General features: G+C 47.1%; 1 protein-coding gene across 11 annotated transcripts in view; it reads left to right on the top strand.

Moving 5' to 3' along the window:
- LOC128841594 (metastasis-associated protein MTA1) overlaps positions 1–23,739 on the top strand; it is a 367,485-nt gene that overhangs the window by 340,148 nt on the left and 3,598 nt on the right. For 10 of the 11 annotated variants that reach the window (XM_054036784.1, XM_054036783.1, XM_054036782.1 and 7 more), the window contains 2 exons: positions 11,457–11,488; positions 14,510–14,661. In XM_054036784.1, the coding sequence (XP_053892759.1) occupies positions 11,457–11,488; positions 14,510–14,661 (184 nt within the window). The remainder of the gene's footprint in view (positions 1–11,456; positions 11,489–14,509; positions 14,662–23,739) is intronic. The other variant, XM_054036785.1, reaches the window with a different exon arrangement.

Below are 23,739 nucleotides of genomic sequence, written 5' to 3'. Positions count from 1 at the left end.
CTCCCCTTCCCCACACAACCCTCCCACTCTTCACCCACAGGCCTTGGCTAATCTGTTCCTCTGCCACCTTCAAGACTCTTAGCTTGTGGGAGAAGCTTAGTGGTTCTATTTCCAGGAGTGGTTTCTGGGAAACCTGTTCTCCCTCAGATCCTACTGGAGGCAACTTCTGAGCATAGGAGACCTTCCCAGCTCCCTGTTTGTTAGCACAGGGCCTGGAATCACTCTGCAGATCCCACTGTTTCCAGCATTTTAAAGTACTCGGAGCAGGGCCGGCTCCAGCATTTCTGCCACCCCAAGCCAAAAAAAAAAAAAAAAAGCCGCGATTGGCAGCGGCAGTTCAGCGGCAGGTCCTTCGCTCCTAGAGGGAGTGAGGGACCTGCTTCCTCCGAATTGCCGCAGGTGCCGCCCCTCTCCCTTGGCCGCCCCAAGCACCTGCTTGTTAAGCTGGTGCCTGGAACGGCCCTGACTTGGAGTCTGAGATGCCCCAGGTTCACTAGGGTATTTACAATTTTATTAACTTGTCATCTGTCTTTTGCTTTTAGTAGCTTTTTTTAATGTTCTGGAATAAATAGCCTGCCAATATCTACTGCAAGTAAAACTCCCCACTGAGAAAGATGAAGGCCCCTTAACTACAGGCTGTTAGGGTACCTTAGGGTCCTGATCATTTTCCAATGGGTCTACATGGAATTTGCTCTTTCTGATACCCAAAAAGATGGAGGCTTTATGCCCAGCCTGGCTCTCCGAGACTTTAGTATTTCTGGGGGGGATCCTACCTCCCTTACAGGAAGAAAACTGACTTTGGGCTCTCTACCTTGCAGATGTCTGCTTTGCAGATTTCTAATAACTGAACAATGTTGACAGTTCCCTAGATGGGGACTCCATCCCCCATGACTCCCAACTGTTTTTCAGAGTCACTGCTTCCTAGGATAATCAACTGAATGTGGGTTCCCAGTGCAATGCTATGGCCAGAAGGGATAATGTAATCCCGAGAGATATAAATGGGAATATCGAGTAGGAGTAAGAAGTTATATTTCCTCTGTATTTGGTACTGGTGTGACTAGTATTGGAATAATGTGTCCAGTTCTGGTGTCCACAATTCAAGAACAAGGTTGAAAAAATGGAGAAAATTCAGAAAAAAGTTGATTTAAAAATAGAAAAACATGTCTTAAAGTGAAAGACCCAAGAAGCTCAATCTCTTTGTTAAGATAAAGAGAAGATTAAGAGGGAAGGGGGGGCTTGCTTAGTCCATAAGTACCTACATGGGGAACAGATATTTGATAAAATAGGGGTGTTTGATCTGTCAGACAAAGGTATAACTAGATCCAATGGCTGGAAGTTGAAGCTAAACAAATCGAGACTAGAAATAAGGCACAGTGATAGTAATTAACCATTGGAACAATTGACCAAGGGTTATATGGATTCTCCATCACAGGAAATCGTTCAATCGAGACTGGATGTTTTTCTAATGGATATGCCATAGTTGAACCTTAGCTGTGGGACTTGAAGCAGGTATTAATTCAGGGAAGTCCTGTGGCGTCTGTTATGCAGGAGGTCAGTGTAGATCTTAATCTTAGTCTGCAGAAGAGAAGAGTGAGGGGGGTGGGGATTTGATAGCCTTCAACTACCTGAAGGGGGGTTCCAAAGAGGATGGAGCTAGACTGGTCTCAGTGGTGGCAGGTAACAGAACAAGGAGTAATGGTCTCAAGTTGCAGTGGGGGAAGTCTAGGTTGGATATTAGGAAACACTATTTCACTAGGAGGGCGGTGAAGCACTGGAATGGGTTACCTAAGGAGGTGGTGGAATCTCCATCCTTAAAGGTTTTTAAGGCCAAGCTTGACAAAGCCCTGGCTGGGATGATTTAGTTGGTGTTGGTCCTGCTTTGAGCAGGGGGTTGGACTAGATGACCTCCTGAGGTCTCTTCCAACCCTGTTCTTCTATGATTCTGTGATTAATGGTTCTTTCTGGCCCCCCAAAAATCTATGAACTACATGTATTGTCTCTTGGGTTGGTTTTTGTGCAGCATATATCTTACAGAAAGATATGGCCATGTGCTTATCTGGATCAAAGAGAGAAGTTTGGAAGGGCAGTCAGCCATCATTGGGCTGCCAAAAACACAGTCATTCAAGATGAACTACCCAAAGTCTCAGTTTGTCCAACAATTTAAATAAACCAGAGCCCTGCTCACTGCCACTTCATTCCAAACCTTCCTGCTGCCGGACAGGAGCCTGGATGCAGTGGTCCTCCAAAGTTTGCAGATACCTTAGTGCAGATGTTGACCCTGATGGCCATAACAGCATTTGTGGTACACGATGGCATGCCTACATGAGAGAACCCTTAGTTGAAGCTGTCAGTGGTGTAAAACCACACAGAGAAGTAGAAAAAGATTCAGACCCCGAACAAAAGGAGGAAATGGCAGGTCTTGGAGACATAGCTATATGCCAAGAATTAATTATTAAACAGATCTGACTCTGGTCAAAGATCTGGGTTCAAAAATCCCTGTAGCAGTGGCTTACAGCCATTGACCCTAAAATCTCTGCAGTGTCCATAATGGTGAATACAGTTGCTAGCAAGCAAAATAAGTGCATGGAAAGTGGTGGGGAACTGAGTGAAGACTTCTTTCCTTGAAGATGAATGTCTGTGAGTTCACAAGAGATTGCAGCAACTGGAAAGAAAATCAGAAGAAATAGGGAAAAGGCATTCAGATGCACGAAGAGAAATGGAAGAAATCCCCTCCCCACAGGGAGGCCTCTAGAAGACAAAGGAGGGAGAGCTCCCTATTCTTTTTGAAACTGGGAAGTTTGGCCTAATGTGTAGACACTGGAGGGCTGAATCTGGACTGGGCTCACTGAGTGCTAGTAATGAGCAGCCTTGGGCAGTGATTATGCAGCTCGGTAATTCTGTAGATAAACTAAAAATCTTGGAAACCCCGCAAATATGCAATACTGTGGAAAGATTGAAAGGTGAGATTTAATTAGGATGGAAAATTAGTTGGGGGACGGGATCAGTTGGATGGAGGAGAATATTGAATACTGTGAAAAGCTTACATGATCAGTTAGATGTAATAAAGGCTTGGTAAAAAGACTGTTCAGCTGCACAGAGCACAGTTTGAAATGAAGGTCAGGCAGATTCAAAAACATAAAGGAAGTCAGCATGCTGGGTTCCCATTCTCTTTCCTCCCCTTCCCCTTCCCCCCCCCCCTAATGTTCTACTCAGTGGAGATTAGTGAGCTGCATTTGCACAGCAGGGCTGAGTCTGTGCAGGGGGGAATAGAAAGAAGCATTTTCATCCTCAGAAAAGAGCATGTTCTATTTGGCCAAGTAGAAATAAAGCAAACATTGAAGAGAGCAGAACATTGTTTCAGGGCAAATTTCCCCAGCCTTGAAAATAAACTACTCAGCAAGTCTTGGTATTTAGATAGCAGTGGGATACAAGTGTTCTCTGATTCTGGATTCCACTGGCATTCTCTCTTACTGAAATGCAGTTCTGAACCATAGGAAATCTTTCAAAATGTAACTTCAGTATTATTGAGGAGCTGGATTTAGTTGTGTCCATACATATGCTAACCAGACAGAGCCAGTGTAGCCATAGTTATTTAAAATCTAATAATTCTCAAATTAGTATGAAGAATAGAGTTTGTGGTTGCTCTTAAGAATATTGGTAGATCTCATTTATTCATTCTAGATCTTGTTTTTGAATGAGCCCTGAAGACTATTGTGCCCAAAGCAGAACTCCCATGAGAGGTGGAAAGCTCTTACTCACTGAGGGATAGCTTGGGCTGTGCCCTTATGTAGCCATGCAGGGGCATAGGAGAAAGTAAGGGTCTAGCCACAATAGCAGGTCTGTGTGCTCATGGGAGCACAAGGACTGCATCCCAGATGCTTCTCTTCAAGGACATGGGTTAGTGGAGCTGGCTGGCTTAATGAGGGCAAGTATTCTATACCCTTCTAAAGGGATGTAGTGAATATTGCCACCAGCACAACTGGGGCGATCCAGGCAGCATTGTTCATGCTGCCTCCCAGTGCTTCCTGCTGGGAGGTGAGCCTATGCACCACCCCTTGCTGTGAGTTGCATGCTAAAAGCACAGTCTATCCTTTAGAAGTTTCTTCTCTCCTCTGCACATATGCACTTAGGAGATAAGCCACTTTGTGAGAAGCAAGTTGAACTGCATGTCCTCAAGGTACAATATTTATATTTCAGTAGTGCACAGAGGCCCTGATCAGATTTGTTGTGCTAGACTCTGTACAAAGTTAAGCATGAGCTTTGTCCTGGAGAGCTTAGTCTAAAAAGATCAGGGGCAATGAAGACAAGTATATCATTTTTATATTTATAGCAAATGGTGAGATATATAGATAAATTTTCCCCCCCTGCCCTCAGCCTAGCCATTGTACGCTGATTAGGTTTTTACTGGTAGTGTTAGGGTTACCATATCTCAAAAATAAAAAAAGAGGACCCTCCATGAGCCCTGGCCCCGCCCATTTCCCCACCCCAGCCCCGCCCCAATCCGCCCCTTCCCCACCCTAACTCCGCCCCCTCCTCCCTTCCACTCCCAGCCAGGGGGAAAGGGCTGCCCCAGTGCTACCGGCTTCAGGGTTTGCCGGGCAGCCCCCAGACCCTGCGCCCCCAGCCGTCGCTTCCCCAGCGCAGCTGGAGCCCGGGAGGGGAAGCGCCCAGCCGGGGGCGCAGGGTCTGGAGGCTGCCCAGCAAATCGTGAAGCCGGTGGCGCTCGGGCTTTGGGCAGCCCCTATGCCTCCTGACCCTGCGCCCCCAGCCGGGCATTTCCCCTCCCGGGCTCCGGCGGCGCAGGGTCTGGAGGCACGGGGCTGCCCGAAGCCGGTAGCGCTCGGGCAGCCCGGCTCTTAAACAGAGCCGAAGAGTCGGGGAGGAGCAGAGCTGCCATTTTCCCAGACATGTTTGGCTTTTTGGCAATTCCCCCCGGACGGGGGTTTGAGTGCCGAAAAGCCGGACATGTCCGGGAAAAAGAGGACGTATGGTAACCCTAGGTAGTGTGGTAAAAGTAGGTCTGGAGAGAGACTGCCACCTTCTCCTCCAAATTTCAAGGATCTATTCAGGGAGGGCACTCCATGCATATACGGGGCAGCATGGAGAAAGGCACAGAGAGGTTTGTTTAGAGTGACCAGATAGCAAGTGTGAAAAATTGGGAGGGGGAGTCTAGTTGACTACATAAAACAAAGCCTTTTATGATGGTCCCAATAACATTGGGATGTATATTTGCCCTAGATTTGTTTGAAGAGAATCCTAGAATCATATGACTGGAAGGGATCTCAAGAGGTCATCTAGTCCAGTCCCCTCCACTCATGGCAAGACTAAGTATTCTTTAGACCAGGGGTAGGCAACCTTTCAGAAGTGGTGTGCCGAGTCTTCATTTATTCACTTTAATTTAAGGTTTCGTGTGCCGGTAATACATGTTAACGTTTTTTAGAAGGTCTCTCTCTATAAGTCTGGGGTGTGTGTGGAGGTGCAGGGCAGAAGGCTGGGTGTTGGGGGGAGGTCAGGGCAGAGGGCTGGGGTGTGTGTGGATGTGCAGGGCAGAAGGCTGGGTGTTGGTGGAAGGTGCAGGGCAGAAGGCTGTGGTGCTCGACTCGTGGGGGTGCTCCCAGCCCCCTGCCCTGAGTGGCTCATGGCAGGGGGCTGGGAGGGATATGCCCTGTTCCACCCCCTTCCCCAAGGTCCGTCCCTACCTCTCTCTGCCTGCTGTATGGAGCAGGGAGCACGCTTGGCTCTGCGGGCTCCCCCTCCCCCTCGCAAGGGCCATCGCCGAGGAGGAGGGGCCGGAATGTACCATGCTGGGGGAAGAAGCGGGGGAGAGGGGAAGCTTGGCTGCCACAGGACCAAGCTTCTGCCTCCTGTCCCCGCAGGGGAGAGCGGTGGGCAGCGGGACTGTGGGAGGGGGGCAGGACACCTCTCCCCTCTGCTCTCCCCTGCGGGGGCAGGAGGCAGAAGCTTGGTCCTGCGGCAGCCAAGGTTCCCTCCTCCCCTGCTTCTTCCCTCGTGTAGCACTTTCTGGTCCCTCCGCCCCTCCACCTCTTCCTCTCACCGGGCAGGCAGCATGCCACTCAGAATTGGCACGCGTGCCGTAGGTTGCCGACACCTGCTTTAGACCATATCTAGAAGACAGGGGCTGGCATAATTGACGCAATTAAGGAGCAGGGTAATGACAGTATAAAAGATGAGTGAATCAGGGAAGGGACAAAGTTGTGAATGGCCTTCAAGATGACAACAGGTAGCTTGGACCCATATTTGTTATATGGGGTTCCATATGTTTGTCCCAGGTTGGAGAGTAGCCGGTAACTGAGCTGTTTACAGTTTCTGTCATCCAGATTTGACAGCTCCTAAAGAAACAAGGTTTTAAAGTGAACTTTTCTCTTCCTCCAGGACCTCACATCTAGACAGAGTATAAGAATGATATTTTAGGGATGAAGCTCACTACTGCTGACCCACTATGGACTAATCTCATCTAATCACCAGTGGCCTTTCTCATGTGGAATAGGACCTTACTTCACAAAGAGTTCCATCACTCTCAGTGGGACTACTTGTGGAGCAGGGTGTGACCCAGTATGAGCGAGGGCATCGGAACATGACCATGTAGTGTATTGGTAGCAAACTGATTCAGTATAAACAGCTGTAGAACTGAGCATTTCAGGATCTACTGTACAAGGCCAATAAATACATAATATGTAAGGATAATGAATGGATGTGGGCAAAAAACAACTTTTTTTTATGTCGAGAGAATCCAATCTGGCCTTTGCTTTATCACGAATTTGGAGAAAATTAATTTCTGGTTTAATCTTGCCTCGTTTAGTGTAATATCAAACATTCTAGAAACTCAGTCACTCTTGCTCTCCATTACAATCAAAATAATTACTTGTTTTTCTGCTTTTATTTCACATAATTTTTCCTTTTTTAACTTTAAATCTTTTTTTTTTTTCCTTCTCCTTTGCCAATCTTGGTAGGAACTTATTTAGGTAAGTAACTTACAATTTTAACATGGTATGCACAACAGATTTTTGTAAGAAACCATTAGTCTACTCTACATACTGTTCTGCTAGCTGCACTTCTGTACTTACATTCCTGCAAGTTCACCCACTGCACTTTTAAGGTGATAGACATCTAACAATCTGCTCAGAGCTCCAACTATGTAAAATACTGGCACTATTTTCTCAACAATTAAAGGAGTTATCGATATAATTTCCATTATTTATTTATACACATACCCTCTCTCTCCCCCTTTCACTATTTAAAGTTAAGCTTGAAACTCGTTTCGCAACTTGAAAATGAAGTCTGTTTCCTTATCAGAAAATACTTATTCGGTCATGTGCACTCACTGGTTTGTTACGGTTCGCTCACGAATGTGGGACTGCTGATATTTTTGTTGTTGTTGAGAAGAGCAAGATCCCGGGAAAGGCATTTGTTTTTTGGGTTTGGTTCTGTTTTTGGAGGGGGGCAGGAAGAGGGAGAAAATGTGTGTAAAAATATTACATGGACTTTGAAAACAAATCTATGTATTTTAAAAGGTAGCTTAGATTTTAAACTAACTAGTCTTGACAGTGTACCTTTCAGTTTTCTATGTACATTGCAGTTTATCACAGCAACATTTCTGAATGACTTTTCACACTGCATGTATTGCATGATAGTTCTCTTCAGCAAAGAAAAATAAATATGAAGATTAACTGCTTGCTGTGCAGATTGACAAAAAGAGGACTTGGGCCTACGCGAAGTGGGTGTGCATTTTGGGGGAGCAAACTTTAGTGGGTGCATTATGTGGTTGGCCATGCCAAAGTGTAGGGGAGGGAGTTAAAAGTTCTGTGTTATAAATTAGGCCATCCTAAGGCATGCCTTAAATGGTTTGGTATTGGATTGTGGTTTTCCTTGGGACTAAGTCAGTGCTTCAGAGGTTGCTTGTGGGGAGCTGCATGCTATCTGCTGGTGGAGGAGAGAGATTTAGGCAAAGATTTTGTGGTGCTGAGGTAAAGTTTATCTAAAATGAGGGTAAGAAAAGAGGAACAGAAAGGGGCTTAGAGATTTCTAGTTAGATGAAAAGGTGACTAGCAGAAGGAGAGGTGCTCATTTTCTATTCTGCCGCTTCCTGACTTTTGCCTTCGTGATATGTTGGAAGGTTCTCCATTGTTAGACACCCAGGTGTGAATGAATACTTCAGAGATTAGGGGATTTGGCTCTCCCACCTTTGGCAGTGACAGGAGTGCATTTTGTAGAGGTGCTGCGGAAGGAGTTTGCACTTCTGCAACTGGTAGGCAATTTGGGGGAGTTGTGATGCCACCACTGTGGCACGACGAGGGCTTGCTGGACTCCATACAAATAGGGATTGTGTCAAATAGAGCGTGCACTTATGTGCTCTTGCAGATTTCCTCAGGAAATCAGCCATGCTAGCAGGTTTCTCTGTAGTATGACAGAAGCTAGACATCTCACTCTGATGCTGTGCAGTCAGGTGGGTGTACTGGAGAGTGCCAACTACTCCTTGGCCCCAGAAGCACTGCAGGAGATTCAGAGTTGAGTGTTCCCTGGAGTCATTAATTCCCTCAGGTCAGGTATCTATTAGATTCATTAAAAAAAGGAGGGATAGGGTTGGTGCAAAGAGGGCAATGTTTTGTGGTGGCTCTTTTTTAATGAGATCTAATCTAGGCTTTAAACTTGCCTTTATTTCATTGGAGTAAATTAAATAGAAATGGAATTTAGCTGCAGTGAAATAGAAATTCATTGACTCCTGGATCATCTTGGAAATATATCCCCTTGCAGCTCTGACACTCTAAGAAAGGCCAGTCATAAGATCATTATAACTTATTGTGACTACTCCCTGTGAAGCAAGCTGTCCTGCAGAATATATCTTGTACTAGAGATCAAAGGTTTTGATGCCTGTGCACTATTCAAGAGCTGAGACATACTTTAAATGACCAGCCATTATTTCCAATGTAATTTTCTGTCATAACACAATTCGTTTTTTAAATGGCTATTGCTGTATTTTTTCTTGTCTTCTACATTCCAGGTATATAAATTTGTTGAAAGGGAACAATCTCAAATAGTTAAGTATTGGTGTATTGCCTACAGATATCTTAACATCAAACATAGTGTAATAGCAAGGCTATAAAAATTGCTTTGAAAAATGTATCTATTTTATGTTGCGGATTATTGGATCAGCGAAATAATCAATTATATAATGTGGCTCACTTTTTCCTGGAAGGAGCAGCTTATTTTTGAGGCTGAGTCAATATGCTGGGTGATTAACAGGTTTTGGGGTGGTTGTTGGGTTTTTTTGCTGTTGTCTATGGACCTGAAGCACAAACTCTTGGAACCAGTAGCATTCATCTCTGAGTCTTGCTTTTGTCACTCTCAACATGTAACACCTGTGTCTTCTCACCATGGAGGATCTGAGTTACTACTGAACTTGGGAATAGCCTTGCTACTGACTACTACCTGTACACCAACATCCTCCTTTGCCCCAGTAGCTACCTCTCCTCTCTGAATGGAAATCCTTTGACACCAGCTGCCCCTATGGCCCTGTCTTCCTTGGCATCAAGCGTATTGAGCCCTGTGCCTTCCATCCACAGAGCTCAAAGTTTTTCACAAACGTCAGTTGGTTAAACCTCTCAATATCCCTGTGAGCAAGGACAGTATTATCCTCATTTTGTAGAAAGGGAAACCTAAGTACGAGGTGATAAAGTGACTTGCCCACAGTCACATAATAAAATTGCAGAGCAGTGACTAGAACTCGGTCTCCTGACTTCCAGTCCCAACTTGCAACCTAATGACCGTGCTCCTCCCAACAGCTGTGTCAAGCTCTTTGTCTACATCAACTGTCCATTCCTGCTCCTACCTTTTGAATGTGACTGCTGCTTAGGTGGAGACTTACATTATCTTATATCTGCCCTTTTGCAGAAAGGTGCACTGTTACCATGAATGATGCAAACTACTGATTTTTACAGCAATATTACAGTTAAGACCACCCAAGCACTCAAAAATAGGAAAGTCCAACAGTTGTATTTTTTTCCTGAAACAGTAACTTGGCCTTGTTTTATATCCTATATGTTTTACCGGTGTACTTACTAAGTATGTTAGGGTTTACAATATACAAAGGACTCTTCAGATGTAGCCAGTTTTGAAGTAGGCATCTATCTGAGGATTACAGTTAGAATCTTTTAAAACAGGAGGGGTGGGTCTGGGTATGTGAGAGAGAGAGAGAGAGAGAGAGAGAAAATTGTTGCTGAATTCTCAAATAGCAGCAGGGACTTTGCTCAAACATATATTTTGAAATAAAAGTTCATCTTTGGTCAAAGACCAAACAAGGAAAATTTCAGGCTAAAAGGATAATGTTTAGAAAAGTTATGTGTGTGTGAAAGCAAGGTTATAATGGAAATTCATTTTGCAGTCAGTAGCTGCCAGTTATAATACATATTCTCTTTATGTCTAGAACAATTCCTTTCTGGGCCAAAAAGGGGCCGAATGATGCTCATGTTCACTGCAGTTGATGAAATGTGATTAAAGTTTTGGGAATGTGCATGCTGGTACAAATTAACTGATGTAGGTAATATTAAAAAAATCATTTGAACTGACCATAAAATAGTAAAAAGGTGGTGATGGAAAAAATGTATTGGGTTACCTAGGCCATTCCCTGCCATACCTTTGCTGCAGCTCTATACCAGGACTTCATTCTCTTACATACTGATACTTGTATGTTTCCAGTAGTATTCCTGTTTGTTTAGAGCCCTGGTTCAGTTGATAGACTTGCTCTGCACTTAAAACATGGACCTTTCGCAATGCAATGGAATATCTAATACTGTTTCTAGACTATCATTTACTACATCAGAACATTGTGCCTGTAATATTTGTGTTACTGGAGTATCACCTTGTGTGATGGAGAGATTGCTGAGCTCTATGGCTGTCAGAGCTAAGATATTGAAAGTCTTTACTTGTGACAGGGTTTTATGGACTGAGCAGTTCAGTAGATGCAATCTGATTGTACGTCCAGGAGATAAAATAGCTCCTTGGATTTTCCCAGATGATAGTAAAGATTTTACTCTTTGCTCCTTTGATAGTGCAATACTGTCCTTTTCCTTAAGTCCATCATAAAATCTGAAAACTGGAGCTGTTCCCAAGCTATTGTGAAGTAGTTTCCAGATCTAAAAGAGGAGATTTGATTTTGGTGATGGTTTCCCATGTATTGTCCAGTAAGGCATGAGTGACTGGAGAATAAAGTGGGTAGCATATTTAAGCTTTTTGGCCTTGGTTTTTTAGATCGCGTTGTTAGGGATGCTATCTTCTCAGTTATCCCTCAAGGAGGGGGGAGATTAGGGTGATAGAAAACTGCCACATCAGAAAATCAACCCAAATGCAAACATAGCTGTTTGTTCGTTTGATTTTGTATTTTTTCTGTCTTGGAAAATCACTGCTGTCTTACGAGCTCTATTCTCTTTCCTGTTTGTTAGGTCTGCCTAACCACGGACAAACCAGACAAATGGTAAGAGAATGTTCATTTAAACCAAAAATGGGTGGGGGGGAGGAGGAGAGAAGGAAAAAAAACCCCCAAACCATTAACTCTCTAGATAGGTTTTAAAAGGGCGATCTTGGTTTTTTTGCTTTTGCCGTTCACAGCTATTCATACTTTATCACTTTTTTTTCAATTAGCCAGGATGGTTTTGTGTATAAAAAACAGATCTGGGTGTTTAAATGAAAAAAGACACAGTGCAATGTGTATCAGTGAAATTCTGTTTTGAATGGAACATTTGGTGTGTCCACTCATACAGAAGTCAAGAGAATGGCTGTTTACAGCAAAGCCCTGATGAAATGTGTTTTAGGTGGAGTGTGTTTCATTGAAGGAGGAAGGGATGACATGACGGAAGGGTTTTTGTTTGGCAAATGGTTTCTTATTTTTTAGACAGTTGGCGTGAAAGTTGTCTGCTGAGAATGTGTGTGTTTTTAAAAGTAAAAAATCATCTTAGCCTTTCATCCATTATGCTGAGAGCTTTATCAGGTGACAGAAGCAAATAGCCAGTCTAATTGATGGGTTTCTGGCAAAGTTCTTTTCATGGAATGCTCCTGGGGTGCAATTTGCCCCCTTTCAGAGGGCCAGCACAAGGGTGAAGCACCACTTTAAGCCATCAAAATGGGATTTAATAGCACATGGTCCTTGTTCTAGGCCTCTTCAGTGGAAAGAATTTTGCACCCTGGAATTTTTGCCACAAAGCACCCTTTCATGGTATTGCTATAGTGGAATTTGCCCTGTTTGGTAAATTGCCACAATGTACTGGTGTGAATGGAGGCACTCAGAAATTAGTAAATCTGCAGCAGGTCTGAATGACAGCTATTGAATAATGATTGAGTATTATCAAATCTAATGCTTCTGTCTGGGTAGAGTGTATCTTATGGCCAGGATTTAATTTTGTCATGCTATTTTAGTTGTAATAATGAAGCAGATCACTTTGTCACATTAGCATTTGATAAGAAGTGGTGAATTGTATTTTTAATTGAATTCAGTTTCACCTCTTACTGCAGAGGAGACTGGCTACTTGTTTGTGTCTGCTGTGTAAACAAACTCACAGTGTAGTGGGGAGAAATATAAGAAATGGCCAAACCCCAATCACCTGCAGGGATAAAAACGCTGAAATGTCTCGCTGCTCTGCTTGCTTGATAAAATGTTCTACTGAAAATGAAAGGTCCATGCTTCAGTTGAAGTGATTGCTCTGTTTGGGGAGAGAAAAGCTAGACTCCAAGCACAGTTCCTACTCTCGCCCAAGCATTTCCGAGAACTTTCACTGCCGTCGTTTTCCTGACACTTAACACAATTTAGAAAATAGTCTTCATGCAGCAATGAAAAGGACTCTCCTTCAGAAATCTGGCAACACCATATTTCAAACATTGTTCCCCACACCACAAAAGTAAAAGCTGAATTTCTTAATGTATTTTGATGGCTTGTTTTGGTGCTGAAATTGTCTGAAATACAAAGGAGGCAGAAAAATTTTGAGAAAATAAATTGTCTATACCATTTATATAACAAGTGTAGCACCTGCTTCCAGTTTTCAAGGAGTTAAGAAAAAAAGATTTAGCTCTTTTATAGACTTGCATTGGCTGAGAGAGAGAAATAGGAAAATGCATCCGACTCTACAGCAGCCAGTGGCATTTATACTAGGGCTGCTAGGATATATTGTCAAACCTTTTTTTGAGAGAAAATTGGGTTTTTGACTAAATGAAATTTTCAGAGTGTCTGGTTTCTGCAGAAAATTTTAATTGTCAAGAAAAACCCTTAGATTCCCTCCAATATTTCAACTAGGGTATGCTGGCAGAGTACCTCTTGGGAGTTGTAATTTAGGTGCTTCATGTTTGCATTCTCCTGTACAGGGTGGGCTTCCCAGTCAGACTACATCTCCTATGGTGCACCATGGCCGGGGACTCCCATGATACACCATCTCCCCTCTCCAAGAGGGATTATCATCATGCCTTATGGGAGATGTTGTCCTCCTTGAGGCACTGGGGCTGAATTTCCTAATCAGAATTTTTGGTTTTTGATTACAATTTTTCAGGATTCCAATTTTCCCCCCCAAATCAAAATTTTCTATGGACAACTTAGTTTTCACAAACTTATTTTCACTTTCATCAACATTTTCTTTACCCCTATAGAAAACTTTCTGAACAGTTCTAATTTGCACACCTCAAACTTTCAGTGCCTGATTCTGCAACTTCAGTCTGTTATGAGCACTGTTAATTTCTGTGGGATTTTTCTAAATAGTATTTATCATGAGTACAGGTGGCTGAACTGGGCCCCAAGTGATTCAGGACAGCCATACTTGAGTAGTTTAATTCCTTGCATGCCCACACCTGCATCTTTATAAAGGTAGAACTATAAATTTCAATGGAGTGGCAGGGGCTAACTTCATAAAGCAAGTTCAGTATACATGGAGGCATCAGAATAACACAAATATCACAGCAAGACCTTCTGATGTCCACCTTAAGGTCTATGATTTTAGGTTTTCTAGAAGAATTTTTAACTATATATTGCCCTTCTTAAAAATGAACATCCTTAAAGCAAAAGGGATGTGGGTGAGTGCGCGAGCTCGGTATAACCTTAGAGTCAGATTTTTAAATTTTGCTAGGAGTAAATCCAGATTTCCTTCTGAAATTTAGTGGAATTACCCCACATTTACAGTAGTGTGACTGAGAGCTGCATCTTGCACTCAGTCTTCCAAACTTGATGTGATCCTTTTGTGTACAAATGTAGGTTTACTGGCCATACGACTTGTTCCTTTTTTTTTACTACAATCCTGTCCTATTGTAATTTTAAGAGGGCCTCAACTTCTAGTACTAGTGGCCAGTTGCTTTTTCATGAAATTTACATTCACTCATGGGCAGGAGGGGGAGAACTTGCAATGAACTTTAATATCTGATTTGGCAGCTTTAAATCCTTCTCTCCTCTTGTTTGATTGTTTGTCACATGCCACCATGGATTAGCTGCAGTCCATAATTTTACTTCTTTATATATTGTTAGGGACCAAGCCGAAACTTGTTGCTCAATGGGAAATCATACCCAACAAAAGTCCGATTAATTCGTGGTGGATCCATGCCTCCAGTGAAAAGGAGGAGGATGAATTGGATTGATGCTCCGGATGATGTGTTTTATATGGCCACTGAGGAAACCAGGTAGGGAATATATGCCAATCAATTGATTCTCACTGGGGAGGCTGCCTGTGTGTAACTCCTTTTGGTTTCTACTTTGCATTTATCACCCCTAGCACTGTTCATGCACACTGATGACATTTGTATGACTGCTCAGAAAGTCTCTTCACCAAGCCTGGTGTTGCATATTTAAAACTCAAACAGCTGCCTAAGATGTTTCACTAGAGTGGGTCTCTGGCTGACTGTGTGCCACCGCAGCACTCAATGGAAAATGGATTCATAGGGACATAAGACTGGAAGAGACCTCCTGGGTCATCAAGTCAGAACCTTGCTGTCACAGGCAACTCATTACATAATCCCGGTCATAAATTTATCAAGCTGCATCTCAAAACTAGTTGGGCTGTTTGCTCCTCCTCCTATTGGGAAGCTTTTTCCAGAAGCTCACTCCTCTGATGGTTAGAAACCACCTTCTCCCTGGAACTGAACACTGCTCCTATGAATGCTGTTGATTTGATTTGGAGCAGGTGTGGATTTCTCTCTGACTTTGAGGCCCAATGCAGTGAAGAGCGTTGTGGTTACTTGGATCGACTTGCTCACCTGCTGAGGTGATCTTCCCTGAATCAGCCAGTAGTTGAGGCAAGGGTTCACCTGGGTTCTCTGCCTTCTTTAAGGAACTGCCATGATTGCCAAGGTTTTGGTGAATATCTTTGGTGTTGTGGAAAGAGCAAAGGGTGTAGAAGCCTATACTGGGAGTGACCTGTTCTTCGAGTGATTGCTCATGTGTATTCCACAATAGGTGTGCGTGCTCACCACGTGCACTGGAGCTGGAAGTGTTTTCCCTAGCAATACCCGTAGGGGGGAGTGGCGCCTGCCTGGCGCAGTATAAGGGGACATGCGCTCTCCCCCCACCTTCAGTTCCTTCTTGCCGCCAGTGAAGGTGCGTTGGAACTGCTCAGCTCCAGCTTTGCTGTAGCTTGTCCCCAGAACTGTTCGTTCGTTTAATTTTAGTAGCTGTCGTTAATTAGCTGTTTAGTTAGTTTAGTTAGTCAATGAGCCTGGGACAGGGCATGCACCGCCCCCCCGGGGTTTAAGTTGTGCGGCTCTTGCAGGCGTTCTATGCCAAGGAGCGACCTGCACGCAGACTGTTTGCGCTTCTTGGGAGAAAACCCATATCAACAAAAGGTGCAAGATTTGCAAGTCGCTTAAGCCTCGGATCAAAAGAGAAAGGGACATTGGGCTCTGGGCCATCCTTATGGAGTCGGCGCTGACCCCGACCCTGGCACGCCGCTCCAAACCGGTACCCGGCACCGTGGCGTCGGTATGCGGTGATCCTCCAGTATCATCAACCAGTCAGCACTGCTCCCCATCCACGGGGCACGCCAAGGGGGCCAAAAAGACTCCCTCTTTGTAGCGGCACCGAGGGAAATCTGCGACAGAGGCTAGGCCCATGTTGGGCAGTCTTCGATCCCCACCAGGCCCCTGGCCTCCAACTCAAGCTGAGTGGAGTAGCCCGGCCCCTTCGGAACAGGCCTCTCCAGATGTCCAGATGTCTTCCATGCCTGAAGCCCTCCAGGCAGCCTGGGATGTCATGTCCATGCCTGGAGCGCCGCTGATATTGGCCCGTGCTCCAGAGACAAGGCGCTGCTGGGATCCCCGCAGCCACCTCTGGCCCAGTACCGGTCTCAGTCGAGGGAACGTTCACGACGCCAATCACCACCCAGCGACCGCTCAGGGCAGCGTCCAGGTGGATCACCCTTGACGCCGACCAGACTGTCTGGCTGGGTTCCGTCTGTCCGGGACTCGCGGGACCGCTCGTCCTCAAGGAGCGAATATCAACGGGACCGCGGCGGGCGTCACTGTTGGTCCTCGTCTCGGAGAGGGTACCGCAGTCGGTCATGACACGATCGTTGACGCAGTTCCCGCTCGGCCTTCCGCTCCAAGTCTCCGCCAAGACATCGCAGCCCCAGACGTCGATTGCGGGCGCCTCACCATCGCGGGTCTGCCTGTTGAGGCCATTCGCAGAGCAGCGATTACTGTTGGTAGTAGTCCTCCACGTCGAAATTGCGGTCCCGTGGCCGTCATAGATCCCGGCACCGCCGCTCCTCCCGGTCCAAGGACAGCAGATCTTATGCCAGCCCGGTCTCCATCTGTAGCCGTCCCTCGATGGGTCAGGCTGGCCAACCCGGACAGTCGGTCCTGCTGGTGCCACAACAGGTGCAGTGGCACTGAGCGTCATGGCCGGCTGAATGGTACCAGTGGGCACCGTCGGCCTCCCTCTCTAGACCCCCGAGGAAGGAGTCAGTGGGACGTACGTCCTTGGCACCGTACCCAGAGTCCAACCAGGTGGTGAACCCTCTGCTGCCGGCCGACACCCAGAGCACAGCACCAGCCCTTTTGCCCTGAGGATGCGATTGCGGCCCCGCCCCACCCCACCCCTTATCCCGCAGGAGGACTCTAGGGCCCACCAAGAACTCTTAAAGAGGGTGGCAGCGAGCCTACACCTCCAGGCAGAGGAGATGGAGGAGCCCTCAGACTCTCTTTTTAACATGTTATCCCCATTGGCACCGGGTAGGGTGGCTAAGATTTCAAATGCCCTGTGACAAACACCAGCCTCGTTGGCCCCCATCTCTAAAAAGGTGGAACGTAAGTATTTTGTACCCACTAAAGGGCACGAGTACTTGTATACCCACCCAGCTCCTTGGTTGTCGAGTCGGTCAACCATAGCGAACAGCAGGGTCAGTCAGCCCCGACCCCAAAGAACAAAACTCTTGGAGCCTGGACTCTTTCGGAAGGAAAATGTATTAATGTTTGAGCTTCCAGTTACGAGTGGCGAGCCATCAGGCTCTCCTGGGCTGGTACGAATTCAATCTGTGGGGCTCCCTGCCTAAGTTTGAGGACTCCCTCCAGGAGCGCGATAGGAAGGGGTTTAAGGCGCTAGTGGAGGAAGGGACAGGGGCTGCTAGTGCATCCCTGCAGCCAGCTTCGGATGCCGCGGACATGGCCGCACTATTGATGGCCTCCGCAGTATCCAGACAGGCGTTGTGGCTCCTACTCTCTGGGCTGTCCAGCAAGGCGCAGTCTTCCATGCAGGACCTCCTATTTGATGGGAAAGCTCTGTTTGCGGAGGAAACAGATACAAGGCTGCATGGCATGAAGGACTCCCGCACAACCCTCCAGACTCTGGGCCTCTATGTCCCAGCTCCGGCAAAACCTAGGAGCGATAGAGGCGGTACCCGAGGAGTTCATGGGCAAGGGGTATTACTCCCATTATTTCCTTATCCTGAAGGCTAAAGGGGGGCTCAGGCCCATCCTGGACCTCCGAGGTCTGAACCAGTACATGGTGAAGCTCAAGTTCTGCATGGTCTCCCTGGCCTCCATCATCCCCTCCCTGGATCCCGGGGACTGGTACGCTGCCCTCGATCTACAGGATACGTACTTCCACATCCACATATTTGAGGGGCACAGACGCTTCCTCAGTTTCGTGGTGGGACAGAATCATTACCAATTCACAATCCTTCCATTTGGTCTGTCCACTGCCCCCTGGGTGTTTACAAAATGCATGTCAGTGGTAGCGGCCTACCTCAGACGGCGGGGGGTCCAGATATTCCCCTATCTGGAATTGGCTTGTCAAGGGCACCTCCCGGTCGCAGGTGAGGGATCACGTGGCGGTGGTCCTGTCCACGTGCACCGTCTTGGGCCTGTTGGTAAACAACACCAAGTCCACATTAGTCCCGGTCCAACGCATAGAGTTTATCGGGGTGCTCCTGGATGCAGAATTGGCCAGGGCCTCTCTCCCGCCAGATAGGTTCGAGACCCTGAAAGGTCTCATAGACTCAGTCACAAGGTTCCTGGTGACAACAGCCAGGGTTTGCTTACAACTGTTAGGTCACATGTTGGTGTGTATGTACGTGGTCCATCACGCCATTGGGATGAGGCCCCTCCAGCTCTGGTTGGCCTCGAAGTTCTCCCAGGCCATGGACAGGATGGACAAGGTCCTCACCATGCCGGACTCTGTGATCGCCTCCCTACGGTGGTGGTCTGCCCCAAACAACATGCTCCAAGGGTTCCCGTTCAGGAACAGGGCCCCATTGTTGGAGCTGGTATCTGATGTGTCGGACCTGGGTTGGGAGGCCCACGTGGGGAACTTTCGGACCCAAGGTCTGTGGTTGGCTCAACACCTGACCCTACATATAAACGTCAAGTTGCTCAGAGCAGTGCGGCCGGCATGTACGGCCTTCCGCTCACACCTGGAGGGCAAGGTAGTCAGGGTCCTCGCAGACAACACGGCCTCGATGTTCTGTATCAACAGGCAAGGCGAGGCCCGATCCTCTGCTCTCTGCCACAAAGCCCTCAGGCTGTGGGACTTCTGTATAGCCCACACATCCTGAAGGCCTTCCACCTACTGGGCTCCCGGAACAAGAGCATGGATCGCTTGAGCAGGGACTTTTCCTCGCAACACGAGTGGTCCCTCCACCCAGAAGTGGCCCACCGGCTCTTCCAAAGGTGGGGAACTCCCCAGGTGGACCTATTTGCTATTTGTCAGAACCGTCGATGTCCCCTGTTCTGCTCCGGGGGAGTCTGGGGAGGGGCGCTATCTCCAATGCCTTTCTCCTGGCCTGGTCAGGTCGGCTTCTCTATGCCTTTTCTCCGTTCCCCCTAATCAGTAAGGTCCTGGAAAAGATAAAGTTGGACAAGGCCCGGGTCCTCCTGATTGCCCCAGCATGGCCCAGGCAGTATTGGTACGGGACCCTCATGGGCCTGGCAGTAGCTCCGCCGTGGCCGTTGCCCCTCTGCCTGGACCTGCTCTCTCAGGACCAGGGCCGCCTCCTCCATCCCAACCTAGCGGCTCTTCACCTCATGGCGTGGCTGCTCAGTGGTTAGGTGGAGAGGAAAGGACATGCTCAGAGCAGGTTAAGCGCGTCCTCCTCGAAAGTAGACGGGCCTTCACTTGCTGCGCTTATTTGGCAAAGTGGTCCCAGTTTTCTAGATAGGCAGCAGACCTGGGTGTCTCCCCGGTGACCGTGCTGATCTAGCTTATCCTTGATTACCTCCTCCACCTGAGGGCCACCTGGCGCCCTCATCAGGTAAGGTGCACCTGGCAGCCATATTGGCCTTCCATCCGCCGGTGCGAGGGCACATGGTATTTTCCCATGCTAGGACTGGCCGGTTCCTTAAGGGTTTGGACCATCTTCTTCCGTATTCTAGACACCCGGTCCCACAATGGGACCTAAACCTGGTGTTGGCTTGTCTCACGGGGCCCACGTTTGAACAACTGGCCACGTGCTCCTGGCCTCACCTCTCGTGGAAGGTGGCCTTCCTGGTTGCAATCACGTCGGCCAGGCGACTCTTGGAGCTCGGGCCCCTGACCACCGAGCCACCGTACATGGTCTTTCATAAGGACAAGGTCCAGCTCCGCCCATACCCCGTGTTCCTCCCGAAGGTGGTCTCTGCCTACCACATGGGTCAGGACATTTTTCTATCGGTCCTTTGCCTCAAGCCTCACGCATTCGTGAGGAGTGCCATCTCCACACGCTCGATGTGCGGCCAGGAGCGGCTCTGTTTTTTGCCACCCCAAGCACGGTAGTCAGGCGGCCTTCGGCGGCACGCCTGCAGGTGGTCCGCTGGTCTGCAGAAACGCTGCCGAATCTGCATGGTGATCTGCCGGTCCCATGCCTTCGGCGTACCTGCCACCAAATTACTACTGAAGCTGCAGGACCGTCGGACCTCCCGCAGGCATGCCGCCGAAGGCTGCCGACTACCGCCCTCACGGCGACCGGCATGCCGCCCCCCGCAGCTTGCCACCCCAGGCACGCACTTGCTGCACTGATGCCTGGAGCCGCCCCTGTGTGCAGTGGGCTCTGGCTTTCTACCTTGAGCAGACTAAGCCTTTCAGGAAGTCCTGGCAACTGTTCATCGCCTCGGCTGAGTGTGCGAGGGGCCAGCCGATTTCCACTCAGCGGCTTTCCAACTGGATCACTTCATTCATCCATTCCTGTTATGAACTGGCGGGTGTTCCCCCGCCACCCATTGTGAGGGCACACTCGATTCGGGTGCAGGCCTCGTCGGCTGCCTTCGTGGCCCATGTCCCCATCCAGGACATTTATAGGGCCGCCACATGGTCTTCGGTTCACATGTTCACCTTGCACTATGTGATCGTCCCCCAGTTCAGGGATGACGCTAGGTTTGGCAGGGCTGTTCTCCATCCTGGGAACTTGTGAACTCCTACCCATCTCCAACAGATATAGCTTGGAATCACCTATTGTGGAATAGACATGAGCAATCACTCGAAGAAGAAAAGACAGTTACCTTTTCCGTAACTGGTGTTCTTCGACATCTGTTGCTCATGTCCATTCCACATCCTGCCCTCTTTCCCCTCTGTTGGAGTTCTCTGGCAAGAAGGAACTGAGGGTGGGGGGAGCGTGTAGCGCCCCTTATACAGTGCCAGGCAGGTGCCACTCCAGGGGCTGTGGGCGGCGTGCCCCCCTACGGGTTCTCTAGGGGAAAAACTTCTGGCACCGGTGCACGTGGCGAGCACGCACACCTATTGTGGAATACACATGAGCAACACACCTTGAAGAACACCAGTTACGGAAAAGGTAACTGTCTTTTCCTACCAGAATCATCATAGAATATCAGGGTTGGAAGGGACCTCTGGAGGTCATCTAATCTAACCCCCTGCTCAAAGCAGGACCAATTCCCAACTAAATCATCCCAGCCAGGGCTTTGTCAAGCCTGACCTTAAAAACCTCTAAGGAAGGAGATTCCACCACCTACCTAGGTAACCCGTTCCAGTGCTTCACCATCCTCCTAGCAAACAAGTTTTTCCTAATATCCAACCTAAACCTCCCCCACTGCAACTTGAGACCATTATTCCTTGTTCTGTCATCTGGTACCACTGAGAACAATCTAGATCCATCCTCTTTGGAACCCCTTTTCAGGTAGTTGAAAGCAGCTATCAAATTCTTCTCTTCTGCAGACTAAACAATCCCAGTTCCTTGAGCCTCTTCTCATAAGTCATGTGCTCCAGCCCCCTAATCATTTTTGTTGCCCTCTGCTGGACTCTTTCCAGTTTTTCCACATCCTCCTTGTAGTGTGGGGCCCAAAACTGGACACAGTACTCCAGATCATTGGAAGCAAGAGGAAAACCAAAGACAGGGTAGGCCCGCTGCTTAGTGAAGAGGGAGAAACAGTAACAGGAAACTTGGAAATGGCAGAGATGCTTAATGACTTCTTCGTTTCGGTCTTCACCGAGAAGTCTGAAGGAATGCCTAACATAGTGAATGCTAATGGGAAGGGGGTAGATTTAGCAGATAAAATAAAAAAAGAACAAGTTAAAAATCACTTAGAAAAGTTAGATGCCTGCAAGTCACCAGGGCCTGATGAAATGCATCCTAGAATACTCAAGGAGCTAATAGAGGAGGTATCTGAGCCTCTAGCTATTATCTTTGGAAAATCATCGGAGACGGGAGAGATTCCAGAAGACTGGAAAAGGGCAAATATAGTGCCCATCTATAAAAAGGGAAATAAAAACAACCCAGGAAACTACAGACCAGTTAGTTTAACTTCTGTGCCAGGGAAGATTAATGGAGCAAGTAATTAAGGAAATCATCTGCAAATACTTGGAAGGAGGTAAAGTGATAGGGAACAGCCAGCATGGATTTGTGAAGAACAAATCATGTCAAACCAATCTGACAGCTTTCTTTGATAGGATAACGAGTCTTGTGGATAAGGGAGAAGCTGTGGATGTGGTATACCTAAACTTTAGTAAGGCATTTTATACGGTCTCGCATGATATTCTTATCGATAAACTAGGCAAATACAATTTAGATGGGGCTACTATAAGGTGGGTGCATAACTGGCTGGATAACCGTACTCAAAGAGTTGTTATTAATGGTTCTCAATCTTGCTGGAAAGGCATAACGAGTGGGGTTCCGCAGGGGTCTGTTTTGGGACCAGCTCTGCTCAATATCTTCATTAACGACTTAGATATTGGCATAGAAAGTATGCTTATTAAGTTTGCGGATGATACCAAACTGGGAGGGATTGCAACTGCTTTGGAGGACCGGGTCATAATTCAAAATGATCTGGACAAATTGGAGAAATGGTCTGAGTTAAACAGGATGAAGTTTAACAAAGACAAATGCAAAGTGCTCCACTTAGGAAGAAAAAATCAGTTTCACACATACAGAATGGGAAGAGACTGTCTAGGAAGGAGTACGGCAGAAAGGGATCTAGGGGTTATAGTGGACCTCAAGTTAAATATGAGTCAACAGTGTAATGCTGTTGCAAAAAAAGCAAACATGATTCTGGGATGTATTAACAGGTGTGTTGTGAGCAAGACACGAGAAGTCATTCTTCTGCTCTACTCTGCTCTGGTTAGGCCTCAGCTGGAGTATTGTGTCCAGTTCTGGGCACCGCATTTCAAGAAAGATGTGGAGAAATTGGAAAGGGTCCAGAGAAGAGCACCAAGAATGATTAAAGGTCTTGAGAACATGACCTATGAAGGAAGGCTGAAAGAATTGGGTTTGTTTAGTTTGGAAAAGAGAAGACTGAGAGGGGACATGATAGCAGTTTTCAGGTATTTAAAAGGGTGTCATAAGGAGGAGGGAGAAAACTTGTTCACCTTAGCCTCTAAGGATAGAACAAGAAGCAATGGGCTTAAACTGCAGCAAGGGAGGTCTAGGTTGGACATTAGGAAAAAGTTCCTAACTGTCAGGATGGTTAAACACTAGAGTAAATTGCCTAGGGAGGTTGTGGAATCTCCATCTCTGGAGATATTTAAGAGTAGGTTAGATAAATGTCTATCAGGGGTGGTCTAGACAGTATTTGGTCCTGCCATGAGGGCAGGGGACTGGACTCAATGACCTCTCGAGGTCCCTTCCAATCCTAGAATCTATGAATCAGGCCTCACCAATGTCGAATAGAGGGGAATGATCACGTCCCTCGATCTGCTGGCAATACCCTACTTATACAGCCCAAAATGCCGTTAGCCTTCTTGGCAACAAGAGCACACTGTTGACTCATATCCAGCTTCTTGTCCACTGTAACCCCTAGGTCCTTTCCTGCAGAACTGCTGCCTAGCCATTCAGTCCCTAGTCTGTA

Source organism: Malaclemys terrapin, chromosome 8 (assembly GCF_027887155.1).
Source record: "Malaclemys terrapin pileata isolate rMalTer1 chromosome 8, rMalTer1.hap1, whole genome shotgun sequence".
NCBI lineage: Eukaryota > Metazoa > Chordata > Testudines > Emydidae > Malaclemys > Malaclemys terrapin.
This window is presented reverse-complemented; position numbering and strand designations above follow the sequence as displayed.